The sequence below is a fragment of the Xyrauchen texanus genome, chromosome 18, assembly GCF_025860055.1.
Source record: "Xyrauchen texanus isolate HMW12.3.18 chromosome 18, RBS_HiC_50CHRs, whole genome shotgun sequence".
In the NCBI taxonomy this organism is placed as follows: domain Eukaryota; kingdom Metazoa; phylum Chordata; class Actinopteri; order Cypriniformes; family Catostomidae; genus Xyrauchen; species Xyrauchen texanus.
The window spans coordinates 44,132,398-44,144,632 of NC_068293.1; the positions used below are offsets into that span (position 1 = coordinate 44,132,398).

General features: G+C 38.4%; 1 protein-coding gene across 3 annotated transcripts in view; it reads right to left on the reverse strand.

The window, feature by feature from the left end:
• The window catches only part of LOC127658937 (neuronal membrane glycoprotein M6-b-like), a 51,358-nt gene that overhangs the window by 20,518 nt on the left and 18,605 nt on the right, over positions 1 to 12,235 (reverse strand). The window contains exon 1 of one of the 3 annotated variants that reach the window (XM_052148522.1): positions 3,302 to 3,526. The exons of 1 other annotated variant lie outside the window; for it this stretch is intronic. In XM_052148522.1, the coding sequence (XP_052004482.1) occupies positions 3,302 to 3,350 (49 nt within the window). In that variant the 5' untranslated portion in view covers positions 3,351 to 3,526. Of the gene's footprint in view, positions 1 to 3,301; positions 3,527 to 12,235 lie in introns of those variants that run through there. One more of the 3 variants, XM_052148524.1, reaches the window with a different exon arrangement.

A 12,235-nucleotide genomic window follows, 5' to 3' on the forward strand; every position in this document is an offset into this window, starting at 1 on the left:
AGATATATTAGGCAGCAGAGAGAAGCTCTTTCAAAGCCAGTCTGTGTCTGACAGTTTGTACCCGGCTTTTATGAGGCACAAGGGGGTGAAAGCATTCGGTCCCAACTAGTGAATAGCCGTTGCCATAGCAGTGAGTTAACCACAACCCAATGAGTATGCCCACGGCCCAGACTCTCATGACCCACAACACACACACACACTGGAAAACACACTTATGAAGCCATTTAAACACTCCCATCTCAAAGGAAACGCTTCAGGTATGGGGAAACATTAGGAAGAATTGGTCCACTAGGGGTGGGAGATAATACCACAAACGTATTAATCCATTTTATGGTAAGAGTATGCATCACAATATATTGTAGTCATTTTTCCACCCACTCTTGAATTTGGACTGTCTCTTTAAATGGCCCCTATTCAATTTGTTCACAGAGGGGGGGGGGGGTATTGATTGGTCATTAAGCAATGGCTTACATGTGATTGGCTGGGAGTTACCCAGCTAATGGTGCGACAATGTACAGCTGCTAGTCTTCCCGCTAGAACTATGTTTAATCGGTAAAACCGACAAATGGCCGGCGGCTGTGGCTCAGATGGTAGAGTGGGTCGGCCACTAATCGCAGTTTTGGCGGTTTGATTCCCGGCCCACATGACTCCACATGCAAAAGTGTCCTTGGCAAGACACTGAACCCCAAGTTGCTCCCAATGTCAGGCTAGCGCCTTGCATGGCAGCTCTGCCATCATTGATGGGTGCGTGAGTGAATGGGTGAATGAGACGCAAGGTAAAGCGCTTTGAATACCGCTAAGGTTAAAAAGGTGCTATATAAGTGCAGACCGTTTACCATTACCGATATATTATTCAACCTTTAATCCCATGATTATCCAAATATTCTCCTTATATTAGACAGGCCTTTAGAACAGAAGGAAGAGGAGAAGTAGAAGAAGAAGCGGGAGGAGGAGAATGACAAATTCCATCTGTGTTAGTTAAGATCATGGGACAGATTCATCCAACCTACTGTATCTATTGGTTGGTTTACCCTGAGGAGGTCCTGTGAGATCTCCAGTATGTTTAGTTAGCACACCTGTTACCAAGTATAAGGGTCTGTCACACAGACTGTTCCTTGGGTTAAGATTCAGACTCTATGCTACACAGTCACATGGTCTGGCTTGCTCTTCTAAGACCTCTAATTCATTGGCGAGCCACCCGATATTTGGGGGTCAGCCATATACAAGAAGATCTAACCAAGACAAAGAAGCAGGAAGAGGTGAAGTATAAGGATATGGAGAAGTGTAAATGCAGTGACTACAGTAACCCCATCAATGCATGCCATGCAATAAAGTCCAACATTTCTGGCTCCAAAATAACAGCGGAACGCCAGAGCTGCGGTCACAGAAAGCGAAACACACAAAGAGCCCAGTGTACCAGACCAGAGATGGATCAGAATGTGACCTCCATGGAAAAAATGCCTATTGAGCTGCAGAAACAGATCAGAACACTTCCGGAGAGTTCTGTAGGGGGACGGGAGCCACAAACAGCTCCACCACACAGTATGACCTCCAGGACCCATAATACCACTGTGCTCTGCAGATGACCAGCAAACAATTCACTCTCTGCCAACTTCATGCTGATTGACTGATTATCTCAGTTTCTCTGTAGTCAATTTAAGGTTTTAAAGGGGTTTAAACTACCGCTAATGGGGAAAACACAGTCCAGCATAAGCAACCCACTGAAGCTGAACCGAAACCAGGACTGACCGGAACCGACCGAGCAGACTAGGTACCAGAAACGGGACCGACATGAGATACGAAACAAGACAAACTGGCACTGGAACACACACACACACACACACACGAGGGGACTAAAATAGGGAAGAAACTCTGCAGGTTAACAGGTGAAACAAATGAACTGATAATGGGCAAACAAGGAGGCGGGATACGATGCAAGACTGAGAGACATGAGGCAATACAGAAACAAAACAAAGCCACATGCTCTCACAAGTCACAGAGATTCGAATGGCATGAACGCATATCGCCAGGACAATAGGCAATATCCGCTCATGCCAACCGACTATGCCAACAAAGCGGAGCAACACATTCCCACACTAGACGAAGCCAGAGCGTAACTCTCTGTGCGAGAGTTTGGCCACATATAAACCTGACAGCTCAGACTGAAGTGACCGAACCAGAGCACAACGTGAAGACAGATCACGACCCGGGCGCACCGCGCAAAGAGCGAGAGACAGACACAAATTATTGTCCATGCCCGCCAATACATGCCCGCCAAGATGGCATAAGCACAATGCACTCACGCCAATAAAAGACAAGACATGGAACATGAGTGTCCGGACACCAAAACCGAAACTGACCCAGAGAGGGAAGTCTCCGTGCTCCGAGACTGACCGAAGAGCGCATGGCAGGGAAACCACAACCGAAGCCGTGCGCTCACACAAAGACAGAAAACGAAATTAGGACAGAAATATTTGATACACAAAATATTTGAGTTCCAAAAACAACAGTAAAATAGTCCAAAACTAAAGTTGACCAAAGAGAGACATTTTAAGTATTTAGAAATATTTCGATATTTAAAACATAATTTTTCATGTCATTCATACGTTATTAAAGCCTTAAAAGGAAATCATATATTCCTATTTTATTATTTGTTTTATATATTTGAAGTTAAATATGTAAAAATGACTTCTTACGGTGTATGAAGAACACATGCGCCTTAACAAATATGGCAATTTATATCACAATTAATCGTGAAAGCCCTAAAAATCGACTGCCCGATCTCACATCATTTACTCGCCCTCATGCCATCCCAGATGTGTATGACTTTCTTTCTTCCGCTAAACACAGATGAAGATTTTAAGAATATTTCAGCCATGGCCGAGACTGTGAGCAGTCTATCTAGCTGAGAGTAACCTTATATTTACATTTACATTTATGCATTTGGCAGACGCTTTTATCCAAAGTGACTTACAGAGCACTTATTACAGGGACAATCCCCCCGGAGCAACCTGGAGTTAAGTGTCTTACTCAAGGACACAATGGTGGTGACTGTGGGGATCGAACCAGCAACCTTCCGATTACCAGTTATGTGCTTTAGCCCACTACGCCACCACAACCCCCATACCTTATCATAACCTTTCAAAGATTTGACAGCACTAACCTGGAAAACGTTGGCTAATTTAGTGATTTTTATCCAGTTCCTGGACCCCTCAAAGGCCAGTTCACCAAATAATACATTCTACAGTTAAACACATAATATGCAAATAAAGTCCTGTAGTTTGTGAGAGCTCACTGGTACCTTGTTTCTCCTGACGTTCATCTTCACTATCCTCATATGAAGTTTCCATGGTTGTTCTACACAAATCACGAATATTCCTCCCTCCTGAAACCTTATTTGCCAGTTTTCTTCCTTCGTTCTCTGTCCGAACTTTCTCTTACACCCCCCACACTTTTTTTCCTGGACTTAACACGACTGTCTTACACCAAAAACTAAAAACTAAACTGTTCCCAATCAAGTCTGCACAAAATTCCCAGACCAGCACAATGCAAGAGCAGGAGGAGACCCCCACAACACTGCAGTCCACCACACCCCCCCACACATATATTAACATAATCAAAAACCACTGGCCACAAACTGGCCTTCCATCTGCTGCCTGACCCCTGAGAACACAAGAGAAGCAAAGAAACTGGGACTCACTCACTCATCAATGAAAGGCAGAACGCATGGTGATGAAGAGAAGAAGGAAAAGCAAGGGGAAAGGGAGGAGATGAGAGAGTGAAATAAATAAACGAAAGAATAAATGAACAAAAGAATATATGAAAGAATGTACAAAATAAAAAACGAATAAACAAAATGAACTAAAGAGTGCATGAAAGTATGAAACAAAGAATGTAAGAAAGAAAAGAAATGAACAAAAGACTGTACAAAAGAACAAATGTATCAAACATATGAAAGCACGTACTAAAGAAAGAAAAAGAATGAACGAACAAACAAAAAATAAATACAAGACTCAAACAAGACTGTATGAATGTGAGAAAGAACATACGCAAGATAAGAAAACGAAAGAATGAATGAACAAAAGAATGTATGAAAGAGAAAATAAGAAAGAAAGAATACAATAAAGAATAAAATATTAAAAAATAATGAAAAAAAATTAACTAATATTTTTTTAAATACAATATAAAAAAATTAAAAGAATTAATGAACAACATTTTTAAGAAAGAACGAAAGAATGAACAAACAAAAGAATGTATGAAAGACAAGAAAGAAAACTAATGAATGAACAAAAGAACATATGAAAGAGAAATTAAGAATGAAATAATAAAATACAAATAAAAGAAAGAACGAAAGAAAGAAAGAAAAAGAATGAACAAACCAAAAAAACTAAACAAAAGAATGTATGAAAGAAAGAATAAGAATGAATGAACAAACAAAAAAGAACAAACAATATAAACAAATAAAAGACTGTGAATGTGTGAAAGAATATACGCAAGACAAGAAAATTAAACGAAAGAATGAACAAATAAAAGAGTGTATGAAAGAAAGAAAAATTATAAACAAACAAACAAAAAAGAACAAACAATAGAGAAAACAGAAAATAAGAAAGAACGAATACAATAAAGAATAAAGTATGAAAAAAGAATGATTGAACGAAATTACTAACAAAAAATTTACAAAATAAATTTAAAAAACTTAAAATGAACAAACAAAAAGAAAGATCAAACAATATAAACAAACAAATGACTCTGAATGTGTGAAAGAACATACACAAGACAAGAAAACGAAAGAATAAATGAACAAAAGAATGTATGAAAGAGAAAATAAGAAAGAAAGAAAGAAAGAATACAATAAAGAATGAAGTATTAAATAAAGAATGAACAAACAAAATTAACTAATAAAAAAGTTACAATAGAAAAAAATGAAAAAATATTAATGAACAAAAAAATTTAAGAAAGAACGAAAGAATGAACAAACAAAAGAATGTACGAAAGACAAGAAAGAAAACTAATGAATGAACAAAAGAACATATGAAAGAGAAATTAAGAAAGAAATAATAAAATAAAAATAAAAGAAAGAATGAAAGAAAGAAAAAGAATGAACAAACCAAAAAAATAAATAATAATAATGTACGAAAGAAAGAATAAGAATGAACGAACAAACAAAAAAGAACAAACAATATAAACAAACAAAAGACTGTGAATGTGTGAAAGAACATACGCAAGACAAGAAAATTAAACGAAAGAATGAACAAATAAAAGAGTGTATGAAAGAGAAAATAAGAAAGAAACAATAAAATAAAAATAAAAGAATGAACAAAGAAAATTAACTAATAAAGAATGTATGAAAGAAAAGAATAAGAATGAATTGAACAAGAACAAAGAATGAACACACAAAAGAATGTACAGATAGAAAAAACAAATGTATGAACAAAGAACAAGAAAGAAATAATATAAACAAAAAGAAAGCAAGAACAAGAATGAACAAACCAAAAATAAATAAAAATGTACGAAAGAAAGAATAAGAATGAAAGAACAAACAAAAAAGAACAAACAATATAAACAAACAAAAGACTGTGAATGTGTGAAAGAACATACGCAAGACAAGAAAAGAAAAAGAATTAACAAAATAATTTATGAAAGAAAGAATACAATAAAGAATAAAGTATGTAAAAAGAATGAACAAACGAAATGAACTAATAAAAAATTTACAAAAGATGTAAAAAGTAAAAACGAATCAACGATCAAAGGAAAAACATACCAATGGAAGTCAATGGATAACATGATTCTGACTTAAAGCCAGCAATAGATCCGTTTATAATTATTCTGCATTATAAAATATCCGAAGTCGCTTGTGAACTATATTTTCCTTTGGTTTCAGGGTTTGACAGGACACAGGTTTGATGGTGTGAACGTGCCGGTGCATTGTGTTTATCATCATGGGGCGAACGGAGGATGAACAGTCACCCAAACAACTCTCACTATAGACCAACCAATATTAGATGAGGTTTGTCATATTACAATTTCAATCATCTCACCACATCTTACAAGCCCTGTGGTAATACGGATAACAATAATGTAACGACTATAATAATATAAGGATTATTTGCAGTGCAACCCCAGACATGCAGCTTTATTTGGCATATCCATGATAACGATACTCGAAAATGTCTCTCTCGGTTTGAAACAATCATTCAGGATCAGGTCACAACCCAGAAACATTTCTATGTCAATCAATGTGTGTGTTGACCCGTTTCATGGCTTGAGTCAATGACAGAGTTACCCCATGTGACTCTACCCTCCCTAGCAACCGGGCCAATTTGGTTGCTAAGGAGACCTGACTGGAGTCACTCAGCACAGCCCTGGATTCAAACTCATGACTCCAGGTGTGATAGTCAGCGTCAATACTCGCTGAGATACCAGACCCTCCCTAGCAACCGGGCCAATTTGGTTGCTAAGGAGACCTGACTGGAGTCAATCAGCACGCCCTGGATTCAAACTCACGACTCCAGGTGTGACAGTCAGTGTCAATACTCGCTGAACTAGATTAGAAAGGTGATTTTCATTGTTCTTCAAGCCTCATTTTAATCAAACTATTAAATAAATGAAATTAGCTTTTAGTGTCTCTGTGTAAACTCAACACTGGCCTGCCTCCAAACCATTATTATTATCGTTTGTTATTTTATTTTTCTGTAGAAATTTGTATAAATACAAATACAGGTTTGGAACAACATGAAGGGGAGTAAATGATGACACAAAGTTCATCCAATTATGAGTCATTTGTACCCTGAGCTCTAGCTGAATTTTTATTGGAGGAAAAAATCCTCCTTAAACTTAATGGGTAGCCTTCAACCCCAGGATCTCTGAATCAGCACATCTCTAATTACATGTTTGTGCTGTTGATTTTAGGGCTTCGGGGGAACTGAGCTGTTCACAGATGTTCCTCATAGAAATAACCAGAGTTTTAACCCTAAAATCTTATTGGACGAGCCATGTTCATAGCTGTTATAACATATTGATAAATGCACACCTGTGTCTACACATTCTGTATCACTGCAGGATGTTTTACTTTATATGTTGCTTGGCAACTCTAAACATTCCGCATGTTAATGAATTGTTTATTCTAATTATTTTTGACAAAACAAATGTCATTATTTAATGAACAGATTAGATTTAGGCTTGGATTTAGATTAGATGCACTACTTTTATTGTGCTTTTTGACCTTTTGGGAGCTTGTCAGTAACGATTACAATCCACTTTCATTGTAAGGAAAAGAGCAGCTTGGGCATTCTACCAAATATCTCATTTGTGTTCCATACAAGAAAGTGAGTCATTGGTTTGGAATGACATGACAGTATTCCTTGTCTAAATAAGGATTTTGCTTCTTGCTTGCATTAATGTTTTTGGTACATTTTCAGCAAGACACATGCATGCTGATAATTTAACATTTGTGTAAAAGGCTCTCTATATCTTCCCTAAATAAATAAATAAATAAATATATAAGGACAATCTTCCTTTCTGATGTGTAAAAGGTTAGCTTCATCTCTGTATGAACCTCAAATGTTGTCCATTATTAGTTTCACATCTCAGTTGATCAATAATAGTAGACTTGTTGAGCACTGAATCAATCCAAGAGGCGGACTCTGTCTCAGCTCATTGAATATTAATGAGCATAAAGAGCTGCCCCATTGAATATACTGTATTTTAAAGAGCACTGAATTGAATGGCCTTTATACGGAGAGAGCGTTGGCATGCGAGCATCTCTTTGAACTGTGCTTGTGTTAAAGCTGTTATTGAACTTTGAACTTTACTTGTTTGGAAAGATAACCACTAAGATTAATGGGTAGGTGATCACATGGTGATTGATACTGGATATTACAAACAGGAGTTTCCTAGATCACTAGATCATCATAATGTTGACTAACACAAAACAATTATTTAGACTCGTCCCTCCTTTAAAAAATGTAATAAATTATCATTTAAAATATTGACGCAATGAACAGGCCCATGCCCACGCCACGCGATTAGTTTTTAGCACTTAAATGTTGTTAAGAGTGTATCACAGTGTAAATAAAACATGTCATTTCCTGTTGCCAGTAGGTGGCGCTATGACTATAAGTGAATATTGGCATATAGAAGTGTTCAGGCCGGGACACAAACATGTGAAGTTTGGAGCAGATTGGACATTGTATGTTTGAGTTATAACAACTTCCTGTTTCATGGCGAAACATCATGCTTTGTCAGGATGCCACAGACACGCCATTCAAATAAAACTCAAAAGCTTCGCAATTTAGCATCACCGAGGCCTTTAGATTAGACTGACTGAATATCAGTGGCGGCTGCTGGTCTTTCAAAGAGGGGAAGCTCATTTTCGGCCTACATTATAAACTTATTTACCCTATTTTTTGCACTAAATCAATCTTAGGTGTTGATCTGCCCTGCTGTTTAATTCTAATTTTTTCCTCGTAAGGAAGACTTTGAAATGGCTTCGCCAAAATCAGGTCGACAATATTAGCACCGTCTGCCATCGTGCGCAGTTTCACCCGTACAACGCTAGCCTAGCCTACTGTATGAATGAATGAACGAACGAACAAATGAACGAATCGAACGAACTAACGCTGTAAAACAAAAATATATTAAACTTGGTAAAACTGAAACAAGGAATGTGGTGTATAATTGTGTGAAATGTATTATGCAAATTGACTAGCAATTTCAGCCAAACAAATATAAAGAAATAGGTTGCAGCAGTTTGTCTTTCGACTACACTTGAGAAATCCGCGATGGGACTGCGCGCGAAACAGCTTCAGTGACTTCTTATAGTACAGATTCGCTGTCAATCAAAAGGAGATGCAGTCTTTCGACAGATCCTCCAATCATCACGCTGAAGCCCGAGTCCGGCCAGCCCACTCCTCATTCACCCCCAGAGACGCTGAGCGTCCGTGGGCGGACATAATCGCAGCATTTATCCAATGACCGCCTATTTTCGAGCACTGAAAAAACTGTTCAGAGCAGCCCCATTGAAGTCAATGGACGCTCGGCTTCAACAGGGAAATGCACTGACGCTACGGGAATGTATGAGAAGTAAATCGAGTCAGCCGACCTGCTATATGTAATGTAGCTGATTCTGAACGAACTCGTCTTCGAGATGAACGTGTTCTAACGCATTTTTAGTCAATAAATTGTTTACACAATAGTACATATTTGACCATTATTTTTTTGACATTATAGGGGAAGCTGAGCTTCCCTTGCAGTCTTAAAGAAATCCCCACTGCTGAATATGATGTTGATCTGATTTAATCTCTAGGAGGAGTCCGCTAAAGTACGAGGCCTGGAAATGGCAAAAACTGAGCAAAAACTTAAGAGAAATATCACAATGGCTGACTTCCTGTTGGGTTTAGGATATGGCTAAAAGATACTTTTTTATACGTGTTGACATTTAGGTGTAATGTGGTTTGAAGGCTGCTTCGTTAAATCTTGTAGGTGGCGCTATTGAGCCATTTTGCCACAATTCATTCTAAAACCAGTATCAGATGTCAATTTTCCCCACTTTTGAGATGTGTGCAAAGTTTCATGAGTTTTCGAGCATGTTTAGGTAATGTGTAATGTGACTCGTTTCATAACGAACTTTGTCAGGCTGCCACGGACACGCCCTTCAACGAAAACTCAAATGCTTTGCAATTTATCATCACAAGGCCTTTAGATTAAGACTGACTAAATATAATGTTGTTCTGATTAAATCTCTGGGAGGAGTTTGTTAAAGTACAAGACCTGGAATTGGCTGTTGCCAGTAGGTGGCGCTATGACTATAACTGAATATTGCCACGTAGATGTGTTCAGGCCGGGACTCTTATCAAACATGTGAAGATTGGGGCAGATTGTATGTTTGAGTTATAACAACTTCTATTTTATTTGCGAAACATCAAGCTTTGTCAGACAACCACGGCCGCGCCGTGCAGTGAAAACTCAAAAGCTTCGCAATTTAGCGAAGTACGAGGCCTGGAAATGGCAAAAACGGAGCAAAAATCGAAGAGAAAAATCTAAATGGCTGACTTCCTGTTGAGTTTATGGCATGACTCCAAGAGACTTATTTGTAGGTATTGGCATGTTACACATGTGTACCGATTGTCGTACGTGTAGGTGAAATGTAGCGTAAAGCGCACATCGTTGAAAGTTTGTAGGTGGCGCTATTGAGCCATTTTGCCAAACCTCATTCTAAACCCGAATCAAATGTACATTTTCACCACTTCTGTTGCATGTGCAAAGTTTCACGAGTTTTTGAGTATGTTTAGGCCCTCAAAAATGCAATTCATTAGGGAACAAAATTATAAACGCCTAGAAGAACAATAGAGTCGCACCATCGGTGCTCGGGCCGTAAAAAGGATAAACCTGTGTTCCAGTGAGACACTAACAATATAAGTCAATGGGGGTCAATCCATAAACATTAAAATACTGTTTCAAGAGTATAGACACGAGACATAAATATTGTGTGTGTTAACATGATTTCGCTGTCATAAAATCTCTTACTGACCACATCTGTGGAAAGTTATAGCGAATTTTACAACTTCGTTGCCATGGCGATATGTCGCCGTAAACCCTCAAACTAAAAAATGACTGCAAATATGATGATTTAAACAACAGCTCAAATAATACATAAGTTTTAGCAGAAGAATTAATGTAAGTGCTTTTATAAAATTATACGCTTCACAATTCACTTGCTAACTGTGATGAGGAAGAGGGCGGGGCCGGGCCGTTAGGATGGACACCTGGCACTGAGTTACCGAAATGATCATGAGACCTGTCTGCCACAATGGTGCCAAAATCCAGGATTATCACCACTGTGGCAGACAGGTCTCTTGCTCATCGTAAAGGAGGAAGCGGGAACCGGGTTTACAACCCAAAGTCTTAATTCAACACAACATAAAACTTTTTGATTGGAGTTTTTGCACTCTGATTCTGATGACTATTCAGTCCAACGGGACGGTTTGTGGCTGTGTGCACCTCTCTCTCTCTCGAACTGGAGTCTCCGGCTCCTCTTTATTATCCCTCTCCCGGCTGATTGTGGTAACTCAGCGCCAGGTGTTCATCCTAACGGCCCGTCACCTTTTAGGTGTAAATTTCAATCCAATTTTACAACATTGTTGCCACTATTTAAATAACGTTACAGCTCAAATAACAGAAATGAATGTGAGTGCTTTTATAAAATTATAAGCTTCGAATATCTGCCTTTAAACCCTCAGGAAAACTGGCCCCATAGACTTCCATGTTGTGTCAATGAAATCAATAATTAATTGCCATCAAACTGAAAATGCCTGTGGTTGCCTGTAAGATACAGCATCTTGAATGCATATGACAGCTGGGTTTCAAGCATGGCTGGAATTTTCCCACCAATTCCCTGTTTGAGGTATATCACATGTACGAATTATAAAGGCTCAATAACACATGATATAACATACTATAAGGGTCAAACGGAGTTAAAGGGACACATTTTGCATTTCATCTACCCTGTTTTTATTCCATTTACATTTATGCATTTGGCAGACGCTTTTATCCAAAGTGACTTACAGAGCCCTTATTACAGGGACAATCCCCCCGGAGCAACCTGGAGTTAAGTGTCTTACTCAAGGACACAATGGTGGTGGCTGTGGGGATCTAACCAGCAACCTTCTGATTACCAGTTATGTGCTTTAGCCCATTACGCCACCACCACTCCATTCCAATACCCAAAACTGCCAATACTCTGGAAACTCACACGATATTATATTTCATCCAGCTGTCCTTCCGTGTCAAGGGAAGCTCAAGAATCTGGGATATGGTCAATGATCTGTAAACGCATTAGCTCCTAATTTCATAAGTGGAGGAAAATCCGGAACACTTTTGGCTGGGAAATGAGCATGAAACACCAGCTGAAAGCAGTCCTTGTAAACCCGAGCAACAGACCCAGTCGCATGCAACTGAATGACAAATATATAGAAAGAAGGTGAATCATGGATGTTACATAACATCCTTTAGTTCTCCTGGAGGGAAATTTGTGGTGAGGAATATACTATATAGTGAGTGCTCTTTAACCTAGCTTGAACATCTTTAAAACTAATGTTATTGTTCTGTTAGACATTCCCACAACTGTGACCATACCAGGATGTTTTCCATGATCAGTGTATGCCAAGGCACGCATAGCTAAAACTATTGCTCATCCTTGAGGTTAGGGATTTGAACAAACTCCAAATCTAAGTATTAG